Raw genomic sequence first — 24,726 nt, 5'->3', positions numbered from 1 at the left:
CCATCAGGTTGGAGGCTACCCAGACGGAATATGAGATGTTGCTCTTCCAACCTGAGTGTGGCCTCATCATGACAGTAGACGAGACCATGGACTGATATGTCAGAATGAGAACGGGAAGTAGAAGTAAAATGAGTGGTCATTGGGAGATCCCGCATTTTCTGGCAGATGGAGTGTAGGTGCTTGGCAAAGTGCTCTCCCAATCTATGTCGGGTCTCATTGATATACAGGAGGCCACACCAGGAGCACCAGATATAGTCGATGACCTGAACAGACTCTGGTGAAGTGTTGCCTCACTGGAAGGGCTCTTTGGGTTCTTGAATGGTAGTGAGGGAGAAGCTGTTGAGGCAGGTGTAGCACTTGTTCCGCCTACAAGGATAGGCGCCAGGAAGGAGATCAGTGGGGCAGAACGAATGGACAAGGGAGTTGTGTAAGGAGTGATCCCTCAAAAAAGCTGAAAGTTTTGGGAGTTGGAGGGGGGAGGGAAAGATATGCTTGGAGTTAGGTTGGAGATGGTGAAAGTTATGGAGAATTATGTGCTGGAAGCAATAGCGGGTGGGGTGGTAGGTGAGGACAAGGGGAACCCTATCCCTGGTGGGGTGGTGGGAGGATGGGATGAAGGTGGATGTGTGCAAAATGGAAGAGATGTGGTTGAGGGCAGCGTTGATGGTGGAGTAAGGGAAGCTTGTTTCTTTGAAGAAGGAAGACATCATCATTCTGGAGAGCAGATGTGGTGGAGGTGGAGGAATTGAGAGATGTAGATGACATTTTTACAAGTAACGGGGTAGTAACAGGGTGGAAAGAAGTATAGTCCAGGTAGGTAGCTGTGAGTCAGTGGGTTTATAATAGCAGTCTCCAGATTTGGAGATGGAGAGATCAAGAAAGGGGAGGGAGGTGTTGGAAATGGACCAGGTAAATTTGAGGGCAGGGTGGAAGTTGGAGGCAACGTTGATGAAGTTGATGAGCTCAGCATGGGTGCAGGAAGCAGCACCAATGCAGTCATCGGATATAGAGTAAGAAAAGTTGGGGAGTGACACCAGTGTAGCCTTGGAAAATAATGTATTCCATGTAGCTGACAAAACCTACTTGGGATCCACGCGAGTACCCATGGCCATACCTATTGTTTGAAGGAAGTGGGAAGAGCCAAAGGATAAATTATTGAGAGTGAGGACAAGTTCCACCAGACAGATGAGAGTGGTGGTGGAGGGGAACTGGTTGGGTCTGATGTCCAGAGAGCTTTGAGGCCTTCCTGGTGGGGGATGGAGGTGTATAAGGACTGGACCTCCATAGTGAAAATAAGATGCTCGGGATCTGCATCTACATTTCAGTACAACATAACTTATTGCTTGAAATGGTTTACCCTCCCAATATTTTTATTTCTTGTAATCATCATAAATCCAGTTCTTAACCACTCCGTTAATGGAAATGGTTTACTCTTCACTCATTTTTACATGCTTGCCAATTTTGGTTTTTGGGCAGATCATGTAGGAGAAGGAAAACTCTGATCTCAAACCTCTGCTGCCTTGCCGCTATACCCTCTCATGGGTAAGGAGTAAACCCTGAGGAAAAATCTGGAATTGGGAGTCCCTAAGGTCTTGCGTCCCTTGCCCCTTCACTTGGTTACTTCCGTATTGATTTTGCTGTTTCTGAGGTATGCCATTCTCAATAGCCCTAGACAGCAAGGTGAAAAGGAACTGTTGGTAATCATTTCATTGTAATTTGTTTTAAAGTCTATCAAGATAGACCTAAAACTTTAAATGCAAGTGATGAGTGATTCTTTTTGACTGAATTCAGTATATCTGCAATGTGTTTGAAATTGTGCAAACCCATTCCTGGTGTACTAGGTTTATGTCTTCAGTTCAGATCCTTGGAGGAAGCAGCTGGAATTATTTAGAACATATGAATTGTTTTGTTGTGCAAATGAGGGGGTTTTGGGTCAATATTCTTGGCCCATTTTGGTCAAAAAGACCTGCCTGCCACAGCGATAGGCTGCCCACAGACTCCCATCTTGGCAGCGATCGGAAGGAAGGCGGTCAGCACCGAACTCTAGCTCGCTATTCGCATTCACCTCGATGTCTCAATCTTCCTCGAGGCTTTAATTGGTGAAATGGATTGAACAATGACTCGCACCATCTTGAGGTTTCTTCACCTCGAGGCTGTCCGAGTGCGTACTCACTTCCCGGAATCTTCGAGACAGCAAACTGCTGCGTCACTCAAATGATCTCCAGACTGTAAATTGCAGGCCCTGACAGTTCCAGAAACATATCTTAGGTGAAAAATAGATGTAAAAGAAGTAAAATAGGTATTTTCATGGGCTATCTAGATGATGAAGACCGTGGGAGTGTTGTATGTTAGCGCAATCTTGACTGGAAGTCGAAGCTTCCATACGTTGCCCATATGTGGAAGATTTAAAATGATCTTCCCATTTTGTGGTGGCAAAGTTAAAACAGTCCCACAATTCATATAACACTCTCCAGAAAACATTTTTGAAGGTAATCTAGGACTCAATTAGAGTTCAGTCAAGTTTCATGCCTTCAGTGAGTATAATTACAGTGGCATGCAAAAGTTTGGGCAGCCTGGTCAAAATTTCTGTTACTAAGCTAAGTGAGTAAAAGATGACCTGATTTCCAAAAGGCATAAAGTTAAAGATTTATTTAATATTTTAAGCAATATTTCTTTTTTATTTCCATCTTTTACAGTTTCAAAATAACAAAAAAGGAAAAGGGCCTGAAGCAAAAGTTTGGGCACCCTGCACGGTCAGTACTTAGTAACACTCCCTTTGGCAAGCATCACAGCTTGTAAGCGCTTTCTGTAGCCAGCTAAGAGTCTTTCAATTCTTGTTTGGGGGATTTTCACCCATTCTTCCTTGCAAAAGGCTTCTAGTTCTGTGAGATTCTTGGGCCATCTTGCATGCACTGCTCTTTTGAAGTCTATCCACAGGTTTTCGATAATGTTTAGGTCGGGGGACTGTGAGGGCCATGGCAAAACCTTCAGCTTGTGCCTCTTGAGGTAGTCCATTGTGGATCTTGAGGTGTGTTTAGGACAGGCATGGTCAAACTACGGCCTGCTGGCCATATGCGGCCCGTTAAGCTTTTTAATCCGGCCCGCAGAACTTGATGAAATTATATTAATAAACCTTGTTAAGGTTTTTTCCCCGCAATGCTGGTGTCTTCCCAATAGATGATGCACTCTATATACATTGACCTTTGTTGAGGTGCAGCGTATTACTCCACATTTGCGCTTTACTTTGTGACCTTGTGACGACCCATTTCCTGGCACATCCGAACCGGCTCACAATTAGCCAGCGTTCCGGCTAAGGGAGATAGCCTGCGGGGATTTGCGAACACAGAGCTCCGCATATTGGCGCGCTCTCACTGTTCTGTCATTGTGCGGGTCGTTGTTGAGTTTTGGCACAGGGGACAATTGAATAAGAAGGAGCAGGACAAGTAGACCTGCATCTCCTATCGTTTTTGAAATAAAGACAGTCAGGAGGAGAGTGATGATGATAATATCTTGAAGGATAACAGAATTTTCAGTGCTTTAAAATAATACTATTTAAAAAAAGCTGTATTTTATTCATTTAATTTTCAGTGTTTTAAAAGACATTTCAATAAATAGCTAAATACCATGGGACTTCAAAGACAGATATTTTGTTGTAATGCATTTGTTCATTTTCAATTGAAATTAAAGCACATGTTTTCTACATATCCCATGATATTTTATTTTCTCTTATGAGGTGTATTACCAAAACACTCCGTCCATCTGCTCCTGGTCCGGCCCCCCCCCGTCAAATTTTAGAACCCTTTGTGGCCCTCAAGTCAAAAAGTTTGCCCACCCCTGGTTTAGGATCATTATCCTGTTGTAGAAGCCATCCTCTTTTCATTTTCAGCTTTTTTACAGATGATGTGATGTTTGATTCCAGAATTTGCTGGTATTTAATTGAATTCATTCTTCCCTCGTGCAGTGAAATGTTCCCCGTGCCACTGGCTGCAACACAAGCTCAAAGCATGATCGATCCACCCCTGTGCTTAACAGTTGGAGAAGTGTTCTTCTCACGAAATTCTGCACCCTTTTTTTCTCCAAATATACCTTTGCTCATTGCAGCCAAAAAGTTCTATTTTAGCTTCATCTGTCCACAGCACTTGTTTCCAAAATGTATCAGGCTTGTTTAGATGTTCCTTTGCAAACTTCTCACGCTGAATTTTGTGGTGAGGACGCAGGAAAGGTTTTCTTCTGATGACTCTTCCATGAAGGTAGTATTTGTGCAGGTGTCGCTGCACAGTAGAACAGTGCACCACCACTCCAGAGTTTGCTAAATCTTCCTGAAGGTCTTTGTAGTCAAATGGGGGTTTTGATTTGCCTTTCTAGCAATCCTACAAGCAGTTCTCTCGGGAAGTTTTCACCGTTCCTGTTAACTGCCATTTCTTAATTACATTACAAACTGAGGAAACAGCTACCTGAAAACGCTTTGCTATCTTCTTATAGCATTCTCCTGTTTTTTGGGATCATTTATTTTAATTTTCAGAGTGCTAGGTAGCTGCTTATTAGAGGAGCCCATGGCTGCTGATTGTTGAGACAAGGTTTGAGGAGTCAGGGTATTTATAAAGCTTTGAAATTTGCACCACTTGGCCTTTCCTAATGAAACAAGCCATAGCCCTAACAAGCTAATTAAGGTCTGGGACCTTGGGTGAGAGCTCAAATCGCTTGGGGTGCCCAAACTTTTGCATGGTGCTCCTTTCCTTTTTTCACTCTAAAATTGTACAAAACAAAAATAATACTCTAATCTTGCTTAAGATGTTGAAAAGAATGTTTCATCTTTAACTTTGACTTCTGGAGATCAGTTCATCTTCTACTCATCTAACTATTCACAGTAACAGAAATTTTGACCAGGGGTGTCCAAGCTTTTGCATGCCACTGTATATGGAAAATATTCAGTCATATCTGTTCACATCATAGTCTTAGTGCACACGACATCAACTGATACAGTGTGAAATAGTGTTTACTCTGGACAGAATAGTCAGCATGACTAATACTAGAGTTATGAAAGCTGATAGCTAAAGATATTTGCCAACGTGGAGTGTTCACGTGTGATTAGCAACTAGCTATTGGAGATTAGGCATTGGAGTTCGGACTTCAGTTCCGGCATCCTCTATATGGAATTTGTACATTCTCCCTGTGACTGCATGGGTTTCCTCCAGGTGCTCTGGTTTCGTTCCACAGTCTAAAAGTGTACTGGTTAATTGGTAAATTGTACTGGTTAAATTGTCTACAATTAGGCTAGGGTTAAATAGGTGGGTTGCTGGGTGGTGCAGCTCGTTGGGTTGGAGGGTCTATTCCACGCTGTAGCTATATCTCTGGAGTGAAATAAATAAATTTAAAAACAGCCACTGGACTTTACATGCCGTTCACTAACACATGACAAACAAATGATATGGGTGTGAAGATTCATTTTAATAAAACATGGCTTACGTTTAGATTCAACTCTGCAGAAAAAAATTTTTTAAACATATTTTAAGAACGTATTTTAAACGTAAGTTGGCAGTAACAAGTAAGAAAGTCTGGCTCACATCGCAGGCAATTAAAGCTTTAGAAATAACTAACACTGGGTCAATTTCCAAAGGTGTTTTTGTCTGAAAATCACAATTTACACAACAAAGGATGGTTTGTGTATTCAGGACTTCAAGATGTTCTGAGGGGCATAGTGAAGTGGCGTAGAAATGCAAGTATTTAAAAGTTCATATCCATTTCAAATAGCTATTGAACCATGCCCAGATTGAATTATCTGGTTGAGTTTTGGCTTCTGTTAAGAACCAACTTTAACCAGCTTCATTCATCCATGTGATATTGGTTCGCAAAGGCAAACATCAAGAATATCACATCACTGCATGATGCATGGAAGTGAGACAGAATAGTTCAGTAATGTAAAGGCTTGTTCTCCTCTGCCCACACCCCAGTTGCTTTTCTAGTAGGTTTACATAACTAATGTTTACATTAGCTGCTAATGGGCAAGATGTTGCAGGTTAGTTTACAGCAAGTGGAAAAATTTTAGACTGCATGAACATGAGAACATCTGCAGGTGCTGGAAATCCAAAACAACATGTGCAAAATGCTGGAGGAACTCAGCAGGTCAGGCAACATCAATGGAGGCCTTGATAAAGGACCTCAGCCCGAAATGCCGAGTGTTTACACTTTTCCTGTCCTGCTGAGTTCCTCCAGCATTTTGTTGCTTTTAAACTATATGCATTTGTTCTATGGGGAACTGTAGCATTCTGTTTTTATTCAGTGAGGTTCCTCAGATACATGAAGAAACACTTTGAAGAGGAAAATGTTGATAGGGACACTAGGGTAACTCCCAGCTTTTATTGAAGCATAATTATGAGATCTTGAAAGACCACCTGGGCATAAGGATGAGTTTGTGACTCATTCTCTTGCCTGAAAGAATTTCCCACTTTCCCACTTTCAGTGAAGCTGTGTTTCAGTGCTGCTTTGAAGTATTTACAAGATTAGGTACTTAGACTTTAGGGAGTTTGAGTCCTAAAGTTTAGTATTTAGCTGAGGAATCTCAGTTACATGATACCACTTTGCTTCTGATATATTCCCAAATTGCCATTTTCCCAACAGATTTAGTACATAGTATATGAGTGCATGCTGTATTCGTTGCATGCTGTATTCGTGGCATACTCTGATCTCTCTGGTAGAAGAACCAGGCTGTAGTTGAAATTATTTCATATACAAAAGGGGGAAGAAGGATTTGTACTTGTATTGTAGATTTTATGGTGTTTGCTTATTCTGAAGTGTTTTATAGTCAATTGTAGTATCTTAGTCACTTTTTGTAATATAAGGCATCAGAACAACCAAGTTATTCTCCATGTGTATTGTAATCAACAGGTAATTAAGGATATAAGAGCATGAGAAATAGTAAGATTAGACCTAGTGTGCCTGCTCCACCATTCAGTAAATTGTGGCTGATCTGGCTTTGGTGATGTTTGAAGAATCAATACTAGTTAGAACACAATGGATTATTGCAGTTCCTTGTAATAGATATTGGTTTATTATTGGAACAATTGCCAAGGTACAGTGAAAAACTTGTTTTGCATGTTATTTGTTTGGTATGTGCTGTGTTGTATGACATAGGTGATCATAGTCTTTCTGTGAACACGGTTGCTCTTGGCAAATTTTTGTACAGAAGTAGTTTGCCATTACTGCCTTCTGGGCAGTGTCTTTACAAGATCAGTCCCCCCCACCCCCGCCCATCCCCCAGCCATTATCAATACTCTTCAGAAGTTGTCTACCTGGTCTCGGCGGTTGCATAACCGGGATGTGCACCAGTTGCTCGTACGACGATTTGCCACTTGCTGCAATGGTCACCTGTTTCATGTGACCCTGGTGGGGGTAGGGGGAGGCTAAGCAGATGCTACACCTCACCCAAGGATGACCTGCAGGATAGCAGACAGAAGGAGCACCTTCTTTTGGTAGAGACATATCTCCACCCTGTCACCCATATTATTCTAATAGTCCAAATGATTGCACAGTGCGTTGAGGTAAAACAATAACAATGCAGAATGAAATGTAACAGCTAAAGAGAAAGCTCAGTGCAGGTAGACAAGAAGGTGGAAGATCAAAGAAAAGTAGTTTGTGAGGTCAAAAGTCTATCTTCTTTTTATATTAGTGGAACATTAACTTCAAGAAAGGAGGAAGTGCACATACTTGAATGCTGTTGAGATAGAGAGGGTTAAGACCTTTTTGTTAACAGGAGAGTAGAAGCTGTCCTCAAGCCTGGTGATACATGCTTTCAGTCTCTTGTATCTGCTGCCTGATGGGAGAGGGGAGAAGAGACAGTGCCCACGGTCAGAGGAATTTGGTTATGCTGGCTGCTTTACTGAAGCAGCAGGATGATTGATAGCCCGTACAGGAGAGGGTAGTTTATATGATGTGCTCACACTTTCCATACCAAGCTGTGAAGCATCCAAATAGAATATTTTTTATGATGCATTGATTAAAAATTGGTAAAGGGCAATGAAAGCATGCTAAATTTCTTTAGCCTTCTGAAGAAGTAGAGGCATTGGTGAGTTTTCTTGGCTGTGAAATCTATATGCTTTATGTTTGGACAAGGAGAGGCCATAGGTAACATTCACTCCCAGAAGCTTGAAGGTCTTAACCCTCTCTATCTCAACAGCATTCAAGTATGTGCACTTCCTCCTTTCTTGAAGTTAATGTCCAGCTCTTTTGCTGTCATGTCCTAAGTCTTTATATCTGTTCAATGCATGAACTGGATCAATAACTCATATAGTGCAAGAATACATTAAATACAACAATAACTTAACAATAAGTGCTTGTGTCAAGATTGCATTCTAATAGATAATTGTGCATTACAAACAATGGTCATGATATTGAAGTGAGATTGACAGACAGTTGGCAAAAGAGCGAATATAGAATAACTTAGACATTCCAGAATGTAATTGAATATGTTTGATCAGTTTGTATCAGCATAATCAGGGCAGAAACATTGTGTAGTTTGATTGTAGTGAATTTCTGATGGAGGATTTTTGGAATCCATTTGAGCAGAAGGTGGTAATTAATGGCTAAATGTCAGAATTCTGGGCTAGGAAGGTATAACATGATTTGCCTCAACAAGAGTTACCAGGTGGCGTAAGTGGTGAGATGATTCCCCTGGTTCTGATGAGAGCTTTCTCATTTTATTGAAAGAGGCCAGAGAGGAGATTGTTACGGACTAAACAGAGTTCTTTATAGGTGAAGTCACGGAGGACTAGACAATAGCTGGTGTTATTCCTTTGTTTGAAAAGGGCAATAAGAGACAAACTAGGGAGTTGCAGGTTGGTGAGCCTTTCATCATTGGCAGGGAATTTATTGGGGAAAATTCTTGGACCGTAGGAACAAGCATGGAGCTACCAGCCAGCCTGGTTTTCTGTGGGGAGACTGTTATGCTTTGTAAAGAACTGTGTTTTTGAGGAGGTGATGAAGGTGAATGAAGTTCAAAGTAAATTTATTATCCAAGTGTATGTATGTGACCATATACTACCTTGAGATACATTTTCTTACAAGCATTCACAGTATATACAAAGAAACACAATAGAATCAATGAGAAGCTTCAGTGAAACAACCAATGTGCAAAAGGCAACACTGCAGGTAAAATAAAAAAAAACCAAAATAAGTAAGCAACGAATATTGAGAAATAAGATGAAGAGTCATTGAAAGTGAATCCATAGTTTGTGGGTACATTTCAGTGATGGGGTGAGTGAAGTTGAGTAAAGTTATTCTGTAGGCTAAAGTAATTGCTGGAAACTTACATAACACACAACCACCGACATTGAGTTGGGGTTGACTTTAAGTGGCTGGTCTGACATGATGACATATTACATAAAGTTCTGTTACCGCAATTTTTGTGTTCAGTGTTTGGAGTACAATAAATGAGTTGTTACAGATTTTCTTAAACATAAAACACCTCAATTCATTTTATTTGTGGAAGCCTACAGTCCTCTCTGGTTAAGTGATCAGTAGATGCTGTCAACATGGACTTTAGTAAATCGCTTGACACAATCCCTGGTGGTGGCTGTTCAGAAGATTAAGGCATATGGGATCCAAAACCACTCTACAGATATTAGCGTTTAAGAGATATATGAACCGGCAGGGGATAGAGCAGGGATTCCCAACCTTTTTTATGCCACGGACCAATACCATTAAGCAAGGGGTCCATTGACCCCAGGTTGGGAACCTCTGCTAGAGGGATATAAACCATGTGCAGGAAAATGGTATTAGTTTAAATTGTCATCATGGACAATACTCTCATCATGGGGTTCCAAAGGAGGGTAAATAAAAGGCAATGCCCATTGTCAGGAATTTTTATTTTTTTATAGATCATTGCGAATTTTCAGGATTCAAAACCAACACAACTTGCCTGCTCGAAAGTGAGTATAGGAAATCAATTACAAGAAAAGACTTGAAATACTGGGATTATTTCCACTTGAGTAGAGAACAGGCTAGAGGGAAATTAATAGATGCTATTAGGATTTATGAGGATTTTGATGTTGTAAAGGCTAGAACAATTTTAATGGCTGGAAAGTTGGTGACAATTGAGCATAGCTGCTGAGCCTGAAGTTCTTAATTTAGATGATTTATCAGGATGAAGTACTTCCCATCGGTGCTCATTGCAGCAGGAATCAGTAAGGAGATTGTGGATAAATATTTAAAGTAGTGGACGATTAAATTGAGGGATCTGTCTCCTGATACTCTAATGGGAACCATTACAGTGGGTCAGCTTTTCTTGTACTGCAGACTTAATGATTTTATGACTCTTAATGTGAATGTACAGTTTGTACTCTTGTATTTGTGAAGCCTTCATACACTCCAAGCACTTGGAGAATTTTTAGAGATTTATGGATCAGGAAAAGGAGCTGACTGCATTAAAAAAAATTCTCTACATTAAAACTCTTAACAATTTGTTATGCTTTGAACTGGAGTGCCAAACTGGCAGATTTTCTGGACTATTGGATGGTACAATCAACACATTTTAATTCGCTTTTAGTGTATATTACGGACAATTATAATACATTTTCCATTGAAGCAGTAAGTTTAAAGTGAGCACAAGAAATTGGGCCCCAATGAATGGAAAGGGAGCACAAGAAATATCACTTGGTGAGCTTGATGTTGCAGCATAGGGATTTCTACATGGTCGATTAACAGAGTAAAATTATTCAAGATTTCGAATCTGCAGAATCATTACATTTCCTCCCCAATGCAATAAAAAGACTTTGTAATAAGAGTCAATGGGTGATTGGTCACCTTTTTCTTCTTAAGATGGCCATTATTAATTTTTTATTTAGAGATACAGTATAGAACAGGCCATTTCAGTACAATGAGCCACTCTACCCAGCAAGCCACCTATTTAAACCCTAGCCTAATGACAGAAAAATTTACAATGAGCGATTAACCTAGTAATGGCTACATCTTTGGACCGTAGGAGGAAACTCGTGTGTTCACAAGGAGGACATACAAACTGCTTACAGAGGTCACTGGAATTGAAGTCTTGATGCCCTAATAGCTATGCTACTGTGGTGCACCTTATCAACTCACCTCTTTGAACAGCTTTAGTTTTGCATTTAAGAGCACCATATAAATGGAAGTTGCCATTGGTCCTGTGTTGCGAAAATGTGCACTCATTGCTATGTTTTGTTTGAATTTCAGATGCTACTAGTGAACTGCATGCATCCAATTCCAAACTGAAGGACATTGAAACAGCCTACACTGCACAGAAATCAGAGGTTGGTATGTGATACCTTTATGTTACAGGCATTTAACTAGAGACTTTGAGGCATTGCTATGGAATATTTTTCAAATGGTGAGCAGTTTGCCTAATTTGTTATTGACAACTCACATTTTTATGCTATGAAGTTCAAAGTTCAGAGTAAATTTATTATTAAAATGCATTCTTCACCATATGCTACCCTCAGATTCATTTTCTGGTGGACAATCACAGTAACTACAAAGAAACACAATAGAATCAAGGGGAAACCGCACACAACAAAGACGGACAGACAACCAATGTGCAGAAGACAACTAACTCTGCAACCACAAAAAGAGAAAAAAACAAAATGATAATAAATAAGTAATAAATATTGAGAACATGAATTGTAGGTCCTTGAAAGTAAGTCCATAGGTTGTGAAACTAGTTCAGTATTGGAGTGTGTGAAGTTATCCGCTGTGGTTCAAGAGCCTGACAGTTAGGAAAATGACCATTCCTGAACCTGGTGGTATGGGACCTTGGGCTCCTGTGCTTCTTTCCTGATGGCAACACTGAGAGGAGAGAATGGTAAAGATGGTGGGCATTCTTGATGCTGGATGCTGCTTTCCTGTGACAGTGCTCCTTGTACATATGCTAAATGGAGTTGCAACTGCTTTCAAAGACTGACAGTCTTGTTTCAGGTTGCGCATCATGCTCGGCTTATTGTCTTAGTACTAATTGCCCATGAGATGCAAGAATGGATGTTATGTTTATTTAATACATTAATTTTTAGGATCAAGCTGTTGGTGGGAAGGCCAGCATTAATTACTCATCATAGTGCCCTTGTGATGGACAATTCTTTTGCATTGCTATTGAGTAGCAATTTCTAGGACTAAATGGCACAGTGCCATATTTTCAAGTCAGGATGGTGTGCATCTTGAAGGGGAACGTGCGGATTCTGATATCCCCATGCACCTACTCTCCTTACCTCAGTAACAGAAGTCATGGATTTAGAAGGTGTTCTCACGAGGGCTAGGATAGTAACTGCAATGCATTTTGGCTATATAATGTAGTCACTGTATGCTAATGGTAGGAGAGAGTACCAATCTTACAAGCTGCTTTGACCTTAATGGTGTTACACCTCAATAAAGCAGGACCTGTGCAGATCCAGGAAGCAGAAGGCATATGCCATCACACTTCACCACATTCTACAGAGGTTGCATTGAGAGCATCCTGAACAGCTGCTTCACCGCCTGGTTTGGAAATTGCACCATCTCGGATCGCAAGACTCTGCAGCGGATAGTGAGGTCAGCTGAGAAGATCATCGGGGTCTCACTTCCCACCATTACAGACATTTACACTACACGCTGCATCCGCAAAGCAAACAGCATTATGAAGGACCCCATGCACCCCTCATACAAACTCTTCTCCCTCCTGCCATCTGGGAAAAGGCTCCGGAGCATTTGGATTCTCACAACCAGACCATGTAACAGTTTCTTTCCCCAAGCTATCAGACTCCTCAATACCCAGAGTCTGGACTGACACCTTACTGCCCTATTGTCCTGTTTATTATTTATTGTAATGCCTGCACTGTTTTGTTCACTTTATGTAGTCCTGGGTAGATCTTTGTCTAGTGTAGTTTTTATGTTGTTTTACGTAATTCAATGTAGTTTTTGTACTGTTTCATGTAGCATCGTGGTCCTGAAAAATGTTGTCTCGTTTTTACTGTGTACTGAACCAGCAGTTATGGTTGAAATGACAATAAAAAGGACTTGACTTGACTTGTCAACAATAGCTTGTAGTTGGTGAACTTGCTTTACGATGTCTGGAGAGCAGGTACATGCTGCAGTTACCTAATATCTGAGCTGCCCTTGCAGTTGCAATAATTATGGGGCGAGTCTAGTTGAATTTCCAGTCAGTGGTAATCCCCAGAAATGTTGCTGGGTGGGGAACACAGCAATGGTAATCTTTATTTTTCTCTTGCTACAGGGGGGAGGACGTACAGGTTCTCAAATCATTCACATTATTCAGTTCTATTCTCCCACCTTTTCTCCTGTTACCGCTATAATGCACTCACCAACAGCACCCTCTTTATCCACCACAGTTCTCCTATATGAAGCAGCAATTTATAGTACTCAGTGAATTTATCAATGTCTCTTTGGGATGGGGAACGAAACCAGAGTAGCGTGCAACTTCACAGTATCTGAGTGTGGAGCTTAGGTCAATTTGATTTTTATTTTTTTCTCTGCATAAGCATAATGGCTATGGTACATCTGAGTGAGGGACCACGTTGCTGTGAGCCTGAAGACCCTTGTTGCCAGATACGAGTCCATAAGATCATAAGACATGAGAGCAGAATTAGGCCATTCAAACCATCGAGACTGCTCTGCTATTCCATCACGGCTGATCCCAGATCCCACTCAACCCCATACACCTGCCTTCTTGCCATATCCTTTGATGTCCTGACTGATCAGGAAACGATCAAATTCCACCTTAAATATACCCACAGACTTGACCTCCATCACACTCTGTGGCAGAGCATTCCACAGATTTGCTACTCTCTGGCTAAAAAAATGTCCTCCTTAGCTCTGTTCTAGAAGGTCTCTCTTCTAATTCTGTGCACTCTGGTTCTGGATACCCCCACCATAGGAAGCATCCTCACCACACCCACCCTATCTAGTCCTTTCAATATTCAGTAGGTTTCAATGAGATCCCCCTGCATTCTTCTAAATTCCAGTGAGTTCAGATCCAAAGCTGCCACACACTCCTCATATGTTAGCCCCTTCATTCCAGAATCATTTTCCTGAAACTCCTCTGAAATCTCTCCCCTTTCTGAGATATGGGGCCAAAAACTGTTGACAATACTCCAGGTGTGGCCTGTCTAGTGTCTTATAAAGCAAGCATTATCTCCTTGCTCTTATATTCTATTCCCTTTGAAATAAATACCAACTTTGCATTTGCCTTCTTTATCACAGACTCAATCTGTAAATTAACCTTCTGTGAGTCTTGCACAAGGACTCCAACGTCCCTCTACACCTCTGTTTGTATCTTCTCCCCATGTAGATAATAATCCGCACAATTGTTCCTTTTACCAAAATACATTATCATACATTTCCCAACACTGCCCCTTTTTTTTGCCCATTCTTCCAATTTATCTAAGTCCTGCAGCAATTGCATTGCTTCCTTGGCACTTTCCTCCACCTATCTTTGTATCATCCACAAATTTTGCCACAAAGTCATCAATTCCATTATCCAAATCATTGACAAATCATATTGTAGGGGTGCAGATTTCCTTCCTGTACAGAATCTTTGTTACTGTATCAGAGTTTTAAATTACAAATTACAAAGTCTTACCACACTACAGCGTAGAAACAGGCTGCTTGGCCCACCTAGTCTGTGCCGAACTATTATTCTGCCTAGTCCCATCGACGTGCACCCGGACCGTAGCCCTCCATATCCCTCCCATCCATGTACCTATCCAAATTTCTCTTAAGTGTTGAAATCGAACCCGCAATAACTACTTCCACTGACAGCTCATTCCACACTCACTACCCTCTGAGTGAAGAAGATCCTCTTCATGTTCCCCTTCTCTCTGACACAATGGTGTCAGGAAAACAACCTCTCCCTCAAAGTTGCAAAAACAAAAGAGCTGGTTGTGGATTACAGGAAGAATGGAGACGGGCTAACTCCTATTGACATCAGTGGATCTGGGGTCGAGAGGGAAAACAGCTTTAAGTTCCTCGGCATTCACGTCGCCGAGGATCTCACGTGGCCTGTACGCACCACTTGTGTGGTGAAAATGGCACAACAGCGCCTCTTTCACCTCAGACGGTTGAGGAAGTTTGGCATGGGCTCCCAAATCGTAAGAACTTCCTACAGGGGTACAATTGAGAGCATCCTGACTGGCTGCATCACTGCCTGGTATGGGAACTGTACCTCCCTTAATCGCAGGAGTCTGCAGTGGTGCAGACAGCCCAATGCATCTGCAGTTGTGAACTTCCCATGATTCAGGACATTTACAAGGACAGGTGTGTAAAAAGGGCCTGTAGGATCATTGGAGACCTGAGTCACCTCAACCGCAATCTGTTCCAGCTGCTACCATCTGGCAAGCAGTACCACAGCATAAAAGCCAGGACCACCAGGCTTCCACTAGGCCATCAGACTGAAGAACTCACGCTGATTTGAGTGTACTCCATATTACATTGACTGCTCTATTTATTATTAGTTGTTAAAAATTACTATGATTGCACATGGCACATTCAGATGGACACGTAACATATAAGATTTTTACTCTTTATATACATGTGAAGCATTAAAAAAAATAAAGTCAATTCAGTTAAACATTTCACCTTTCCCCCTTAACATATGATCTCTAATTCTAGTTTGACTACAAACTGAATTTCAATCCAGTCCTGCCTTGGTGAGATTTGAACCATTAAGACACAGGGTATATTTGTAGCAGAAGTACAACTGATGTTCAGGAGCCAGTTTAAGTATCATTGTAACTTAGGTGCTTGTGGGCAGCACAGTGATGCAGCTAGTCTAGTTTCTTCCTCTGCTCAAGTGACCTGGGCTCTATCATGTTCTCAGGTGTTCTGTGTTGAGAGTATGCACATTTTCTCTGCGACCCTGTATGTTTACTCCTCGTGCTTCAGTTTTCCCTTGCATCCCAAATATATGCGTGTTAATTGGCCATTATAAATTGCCTTTGATGTGACTGGTAAGGAAATTTGTGGAGATTAAGTTACAGGGCATAAGATCCGGTTGCTGAATACTGTTCTGTTGCTACACAGCTCTGGTAACCCACATTCCATCCTGGCTTTGAGTGCTTTCTATGTGGAATTTGTATGTGATGCCTGGACTTCTCTAATGTATTCTGGGTTCTTCCCACATCCATGTGCCATTCTGGTTGATATATTAATTGGCTACTGTGGTAGCTGGGTGGCAGAAACACGGGGGGGAATTGCTGGGCAAAGGTGACAAAATAGGTTTGTGGAAATAAGTGGGGAAATTCAACTGATGGATGTTCTCTGTGAGCTGCCATAGACTCAGTGAATGCCTTCTGTGTTAAGATTCAGATTTAGTTTATTGTCATTTATAAACCACAAATACAGTGCAGTTAAAAAAATGAGACAGATATGATATCACGGAATGATATCACGAAAAAGCACAAAACAGACCACACAAGAAAAACCACATAACGTTTGGTAATCCCCAATCCAGAGTCCGGAGGGGCTGCTGCGTATCGATATTGTGCTACCGTCTTAGCACGTTCCCCAGAAAGGAACTACAAACCCATCAAACAAACCTAAAGCTACAAGACCTACACAAAACCACATAGTTACATATAGTTATAGTTAACATATAGTTTCAACAGTGCAGACAATACCATAATTGATAAGACTAACTGACAAAGACCACATAATTATAACACATAGTTTCAGCAGTGCAAAGCAATACTGTAATCTGATAGAGAGCAGTCCATAGCACGGTTTAAAAGAAAGTCTCAAAAGTCCCGACAGCCCATCATCTCACGCAGACGTTAGAAGGAAGAAAAACTCTTCTTGCCATGAACCTCCAGCGCCACAGCTTGCCAATACAGCACTTTGAGAGCTCCAACCACAGCCAACTCCGAGTCCGTCCGAAAACTTAGAGGCTCTGACACCGAGCACTGAGCATCATCTCTGCTGAGCGCTTCAACCCCGGCACTGGCTGCCAAGCAACAGGCAAAGCCAAGGATTCCGGGCCTTCCTCCCAGAGATTTTTCCAATTGCACAGTAGCAGCGGCAGCGAAACAGGCATTTCAAAAGTTTCACCAGATGTTCCTCTGTGCTTCACACATCCATCTCCATCAAATCAAGATTGTACACGGCCTCTACTTACAGGTAACAGATATTCATTCCTGGAGTGGCCTCTGTGTGCTACGTCGCGCCACCATCTTGTCTGTTAACCAATATTAATTGACCATTAAGACCATTAGATATGGTAGCAGAAGTAAGTCAGTTGCCCCATCAAGTCTGTTCTGCCATTCAATCATCGGCTGATCCAATTCTTCCAGTCATTCCCACTCCCCTGCTTTCACCCCATACCCTTTGATGCCCTGGCTAATCAAGAACCTATCTATCTCTGCCTTAAATACACCCAATGACTTAGCCTCCACAGCCGCTTGTGGCAACAAATTCCACAGATTTACCACCCTCTGACTAAGGTAATTTCTCCGCATCTCAGTTCTAAAAGGATGTCCTTCAATCCCAAAGTCGTATCCTCTTGTCCTAGGGAAATAACTTTGTCATATCTAATCTGTTAAGTGAAAATCAGATATATACAGTATCGTTAGGAAGAAAGACAGTTCTGGATAAGTTCACCTAGTTTCTTCTGTTACCAAGAATTTATTGATTAGGTACATGCATTTAGACATTTCAAGCAATGCATGAAAGAAGCTACAGCTGAAACAGCTTAACAAGCATTTCACTAACATGGTGAAAAACACAACAGTTCAACAAATGAAATTAGTGCAAGTTAAACTACTAGTTAATCAAGTATTTAATTCCAGTATTGATAAGAACCCAAGCATTCCATGGGGAGCATGTACAGAGGCTCCTGACAGAACGGTGCTGGAATTGAACTCTGGATTCTCTGATCTGTAGTAGTGTCATGCTAACCTTGGAATTAAATTTCCTGGTGAGCTGAATTTTGCTCTACTTCAGTGCCAGTTAGAGTATTGTAGCAAATTTAACCCAATAAAAGCAGTTGTGCAGCTTGATTGTGGCTTTTGGTTGTGTTGAGGGTTGTGATCCACTGTTAGAATGAAATATTTCAGATGCATTGCTTCCTTCACTAAGACAGAGGGACACATGGCAAGCACTTCCACATAAGGAATTGGAGAAGGGTAAAAATAAGATGCTCAACCCTTTCAAGTGGGATGTCAACACAGAACACAATCTCAAGGATTGTTTACAAAGCTTCTATAATTTTGGAACAAACTGATGCACTAATCATTGCAATTTTATATTGATTCTTTAGCATATCTGATTGTATTAAAGATGTTATTTGTTTTTAGTATGAACGGTTGAAAAAACTTTACACGGATGTAGAAGAGAAAGCGACTGCAGCAGAGCTCCAAATAAAGCACCTCTCATCAGATTATAGAGCCCAACTACAGCAGAAAGAAGTAGGTCAAAGATTTTGTGTATTTTTCTTCTATTTAAGGTCTTGTGTTCAATGTTAATGATAAAGTTATTTCAGCTTTTTAAATGTTCCTATTTTCTGTATATTAATGTTTTCTTTTGAGAAGTTATATGTAAGCAGTGTGAGTACTGGTCCATCTCCAGGACTCGGCCTGTGTAATAGTTTTGTATCTGTCAGCTATGAGTACAGGCAGGCTATTTGATTATGTGAATTATCAAATCGAATTCAAGTTTAATTGTCATTCAACCATACATGAATATAGCTGAATAAAACAGCATTCAAAACAGGCACAGCACAGCAGAAGGCGCACAGCACATTCAAGCTAGCAAGCACACATGCAGCCACACAAAATAAATGTGTACAACCCAAGTCCTGGAGTGATATGTCCCGCAAATTGATGAGCAGACTAGCTTGTCATTCCACCACTCGGAACACTGGAGTGCAGCCCTGACAGGAGTGGCCAGCCCCCAACTTAGCATGGACACCATGCTGCACTGCCTTTGGTGTCTCCTCTCCTAGACTGCAGCATTAGGCAAGCCTGCAGCTTGAGGCCTAGTCCTCACTAAACCAAGGCCACACAGCTCCCCTGCTGTCTGTTGCACCACCAAACAAGGGAAACAGGCCTGTAGCATCTTACATTAGCAATATCCAACCGGATCTTGTGATCTCAAGGGAAACGCCCAGGACAATCACCCTCAGATATACTACATGCCGCCTTCCCGTGCCAACTTTGATGCCTTCCTGTGGGAGGCAACAACATGTTCTGCATTAAGTCCAGCTGCTCTGCCAACAAGCAACTCACTGATGGGGTAGACCTGCAGTACCCAAAGTTCTGGGAGGCAGGCATTGGCTTGCGATCATTTAAAAAAAAGTAATTTTAAAAAAGGAAAAGCATCTTTGGTTGATCTTGAGAATCTGAGTATGCCAAGATCTTACTGGAAGTGGTTATTAGCTGTTCTCTCTCAATGACAAACACCTGACATTGGTTACTGGAAGTTATTTAATTCTAGCAATCCCACTTACCTTTTACTAATCGGTCGGAAATGAAACCATTTTCAGCAACCACAACAGTTAAGTGGGCTAATTCAGCATTGACTACATTAAACTTCAGATATTTTTGATCATTTATCTTCTTGTTGTTTAATCAGAAAGATCACATAAAACCAAACGGAAGCATCTTTATCCACCTTCCTTTCAGTTATAATAGATTACTCAGTGGTGTTGATGGATTTATTTCACAACTCTGTGTGAATTATTTTTACAAAACTATAAAGGTATTTTCTGAAGTTATCTTTGAATTCATGCCAGTATATCATCATACAAAAATTAATTTGTTTCAAGAATAAATGTAAAATTTAATTGTTCGACACATACTAAGTAAATGAATTATACCAGAAAGTGATACTGAAATTCCCAAGTCAGAGAAGTAGTAGATTATAAATGTGGATCAAAACGTTGTGCTATGCATTCTGAAAATGAGCACATGTTCACTAGGAAACTGGATTGTTTACATGAGTTAAGAGGCCAGATCATGCTGTCTGTCACAGTGCATGTTCTCAGGCAAAAAATTACCAGATTTATCTGGTTTGCATATTAGATACAGGCAATTTGTTACTATGCTGCATTATCTGTCTCCAACAGTGCAGTTCAGTCTTTCCAGGATTTCCCAGTATTACAGTGGGGAACTTGACTCTCCCCTCCAATCCTGGAAGGATCTGGTGCAGGATTAGAGATATCATTACTTGAGTGGGTTTCCTGGCTTTGAGATTAGGAGAAATTATTTTAATTTGATCAATTTCCTGTTTTGTTTTAATTAAAATTATTTAATTATTTTGCATTTTAATCATTTTAAAGTTTTCAATAGTTTATAAGTTTTAATTGTCTTTCAATAACATGGTCAAGTTAGAGGATTGGGAAGCTTTCAAAAACCAACAGAAGGCAACAAAAAAAATCAGTTAAGAAGATAAAGATAGAATACAAAAGTAGCTAGCCAATAACATTAAAGAAGATACCAAAACTTTCTACAGGTACATAAAGTGAAAAAGAGAGGTGAGAGTGGATATCGGACTACTGTAAAATGATGCTGAGGAGGTGGTAATGGGGGACAACGAAATGGTGGACAACCTGAATAAGTGTTTTCCATTAGTCTTCACCGTAGAAGACACTAGCAGTACGGTGGAAGTTCCAGCTGTCGGGTCATGAAGTGTGTGAAGTTACCATAACGAGAGAGAAGGTTAGGAGACTTGGGAGACTGAAAGGTTTGAAGGTAGATAAGTCACCTGGACCAGATGGTGTACACCCCAGAGATCTGAAGGAAGTGGCCAAAGAGATCATGGAGGCATAAGTAATGATCTTTCAAGAATCAACTAGATTCTGGAATGGTTCAGGAAGACTGGAAAATTGCAGATGTCTCTCTACTCTTCAGGAAACCATAGGCCAGTTAGTCTGACCTCCGTTGGGAAGGTTGGGAAGATGTTGGAGTTGATCATTCAGGATGATGTCACAGGGTATTTGGAAGTACATGATAAAACAGGTCATAGCATGGTTTGTTCGAGGGAAAATCTTGTCTGACAAATCTTTTGGAATTCTTTGAAGAAGTAACAAGCAAGATAACAAAGGAGAATCGGTGGATGTTGTGCACTTGGATTTTCAGAAGGCCTTTGGCAAGATGTTGCATGTGAGGCTGTTAAACAAGCTACAAGCCCATGGTATTACAGGACAGATTCTAGCATGGATAAAGCAGTGGCTGAGTGACAGGAGACAAAGAGTGGGAATAAAGGGAGCCTTTCCTGGCTGGCTGCTGGTGACTAGTAGTATTTCACAGAGGTTTGTGTTGGGACAGATTCTTTTTATGTTATATATCAATGATTTGGATTATGGAATTGATGGCTTTGTTGCAAAGTTTGCAGATGATATGAAGATGGGCAGAAGTTTTGAGGAAGTAGAGAGGCTACAAAAGTACTTAGATTAGGAAAATGGACAAAGAAATAGCAGATGGAGTACAGCATTGGGAAGTGTATGGTCACGCACTTTGGTGGAAGAAATGAAAGAAATTATTTTTGAATTGGAGAAAAAATAAAAACAAGTGAAGTGCAAAGGGACTTGGGTGTCCTTGTGCAAGATTCCCTAAAGGTTAATTTGCAGATTGAGTCTGCGGTGAGGAATGCAAATGCGATGTTAGCATTTATTTCAAGAGGGCTAGAATATAAAAGCAAAGATGTAAAGTTGAAACGTTATAAAGCACTGGTGAGGCCCCACTTGGAGTATTGTGTGCAGGTTTGGGCCTTTCATCTTATAAAGTATGTGCTGAAACAAGAGAGGGTTCAAAGGAGGTTCACGAAAATGATTCCAAGATTGAATGGCTTGTCATAAGTATTCACTAGAATTCAGAAGAATGAGGGCTGACCTCTTTGAAACTTAACGAATGGTGAAAGGCCTTGATAGTGTGGATGTGGAGAGGATGTTTCCTGGTGGGAGAGTATAAGACCAGAGGACACAGCCTCAGAATAGAGGGGTGTCCTTTTAGAACGGAGATGAAGTGGGATTTCTTTAGCAAGAGAGTGGTGAATCTGTGGGATTATTTGCCATAGATAGCTGTGGAAGCCAAGTCTTTATGTATATTTAAGGCAGAGGTTGAGAGATTATTGTTTGGTCATGGCATGAATGGATACAGGGAGAAGGTGGGCAATTGGGGCTGAGAGGGGAATTTGACCGGCCATGATGAAGCAGTGGAGCAGGCTCGATGGACCAAATGGCCTAATTCTGCTCCTATATCTTATGGTCTCATGGTTACCTCCTTAAAACACTTAATCAGTTTTGTAAGACTTAACTGCCCTGCATAAAGCAATGCTGACTATCCCTAAACAGGCCATGTTTTACCATATACATGTAAATTCAGTTTCAAGAAATCCTGTTCAACAGCTTCCTTATCATTGATGTGAGACTCTTCTGACTGTTATCCCAATTTCCCTTTTTGAACAAATTAGCAACATGGGTTACTCTATAGTCTCCCAGGACCTTGCATCTTGATGAATTCTTCATCAAGGCCCCAGCAATCTCATCTGTTTCCTCTGTATCTGATCAGGATCTGGGTTCTTATCCACCTTGATACTCTCCAGAAGATCCAGCACCACCACCTTCCTGCTCTCAAAATGTCCTGGCACATCATTATGCCCTGCATTTCTCTACTATCCTCCATGTCCTTCTCCTTGGTGAATCCTGAAGCAAACTATTAATCTAGTACCTCATCGACATCCTCTGATTCCAAGCATAATTGCTTCATCATTGTGTTCCTGCTCTCTCCCTAGTTATCCTCTTGTTTTTCATGCATGTAGAAAATGCCTTGGAATTCCCTTTAATCCTACTCACCAAGAATATTTCATGGCCTCTTTTGGTCTTCCTAATCCCCTGGTTGATTTTTTTCCTGCTATCTTAAAACAAGAGGTTGTGATCATTATTCCCCTAATGCTTGTCCTTTGCAAGGCCAGTCTCTTGTCCAGCTTCATTTCTTAATGCAAAGGTGTAGTGTGCTCCCTCCTCTAGTTGGACTATTCACTTATTGTTTCAAGAAACTCTGTCCAGTGCACTATATAATTCTGCCCCATCTAAGCCTTTACCCATGCGTCCCACCAGGTACATGAATGTGGCCCTCCCTGTCTTTCCTTTCAGACTTTAATAATATCTGTTTTCCTTTTCATCCCTTCCCTTTGGTACCTTGCTGCTCTGGTTGCCAGCTGGTTGTTCTCCCATTAGAATACTTAAAACTACATGTTAACTGTAAGATGATATCAGTGAGTTTAAGAGCTCTTGGGGAGAGTAGGTTGTGGATGGTCCTATGAGCAGCTGGTGCAGCTGGCTATGCGACCACTGAAGTCAGGCATTCTCTGACGAAGGGTCTCGGCCCGAAACGTCGACATCGCTTCTCCCTATAGATGCTGCCTAGCCTGCTGTGTTCTACCAGCATTTTGTGTGTGTTATTCTCTGAAGAGTTATGATAATGGCTGGGGTAAAGTTACTGCCCAGAAGGCTGCAATGGTGCACCACTTCATTAGAAAAATTTGTCAAAAACAAACATGGTAATGGAAAGATAATGATAGCCCATGTCATAAAACATGGCACATAATGAACAAACAATATTTTAATGCAACTGGTGGTCAAATGGGAATTTATTATTTATTTATTCATGTTATCTGTTAATATTTATTTTTCAATTACTGAATGTTCTTTCAGTTCAGGCTTTAAATGTATTTGTTATAGGAGAATATGATACCTGATATATGTATGACACCAGGGTGTCCCAATCTGTCAAACCAGAGTTCAGGTTTGCACTCGGGGATGTGCCATGCATGATGAAGCACTGCTATTGTATGGAGGGAGTAATGGGCGTATTGGCGGCTTCAATGCATTTTCAGGCCTGGTCCTGAGAGATTTGACACTCCTTTTGACTGGTGGAGGATCAAATCTGCCATAAAGATGAAAGTGTTCAAAGTAATAGGAACAATAAAAAGTTGTTGGAAACTGTTTCGCATTAAATGAAACATTTAAAGCCTGAGCTGAAAGTGTTGACAGTAATTGAAAGATAAGTAACATTTGACCACCAGTTGTATTCAAAATAAACTTTGGGTAGAATCTCTTTAAATTGGCTTCAAGGTAAGAAATGACCAAATGTTGGCCAATTTTTTTGTCTACTTCTTGAACAGCTAGTTTTTCAGGACTCTAAGGCACTGTTGGATTAATTGCCTTTTGAAATTGTTTATTTCTATGTGTTGGAACTCTGTAATTAGTAACAGATTAACTATGGCAGCATGGTAGTGCAGCAGTCAGTGTAAATCTATTACAGTGCCAGTGATCTGGGTACAATTTTGCTGCTGTGTGTCAGGAGTTTGTATATTCTCCACAGCCCTGCAGTTCTCTGTGGGAGGAATGTGGAATTTCAGGTTGGTAGTTAATTCGTCACCTGGTGTAATTGGGGGCATGGGTTCATTGGGCCAGAAGGGACTGTTACTGTGTAAATAAATGTAGTGTCAAAGCAATGCTATCTGACGAGTAAAGTTACCACAGAAGTAAGCGGCACAAGGGCGTACATTTTAGGATCTTGGCATTTTGATGGCTTCCTGTGATCTTGAGATTCTCAATTCTTAAAAGCATACTTAACCTGTTTAGTATGCATTGTGTTTATATTGTAAATGAGCCTTGTCACTTGCAAGACTTTTGTATGTTTTAAAGTAAACCTAGCTGGCCTCTAGATGCCTTTAAAAATGGCATTCACTCAATGAGGTCTTTAGTAGGTACACCTGTACACC

The 24,726-nt window shown here is 41.0% G+C and overlaps 1 protein-coding gene across 1 annotated transcript in view; it reads left to right on the top strand.

Annotated features, from left to right (window-relative positions):
• The window catches only part of trip11 (thyroid hormone receptor interactor 11), a 122,877-nt gene that overhangs the window by 19,411 nt on the left and 78,740 nt on the right, over positions 1-24,726 (top strand). The window contains exons 2-3 of the mRNA XM_059962291.1: positions 11,200-11,276; positions 18,297-18,407. Coding sequence (XP_059818274.1) covers positions 11,200-11,276; positions 18,297-18,407 — 188 coding nt within the window. The remainder of the gene's footprint in view (positions 1-11,199; positions 11,277-18,296; positions 18,408-24,726) is intronic.

Source organism: Hypanus sabinus, chromosome 2 (genome assembly GCF_030144855.1).
Source record: "Hypanus sabinus isolate sHypSab1 chromosome 2, sHypSab1.hap1, whole genome shotgun sequence".
Classification (NCBI taxonomy): domain Eukaryota; kingdom Metazoa; phylum Chordata; class Chondrichthyes; order Myliobatiformes; family Dasyatidae; genus Hypanus; species Hypanus sabinus.
The sequence above is the reverse complement of the archived record's forward strand: the minus strand, read 5'-3'. Positions and strand labels throughout refer to the sequence as shown.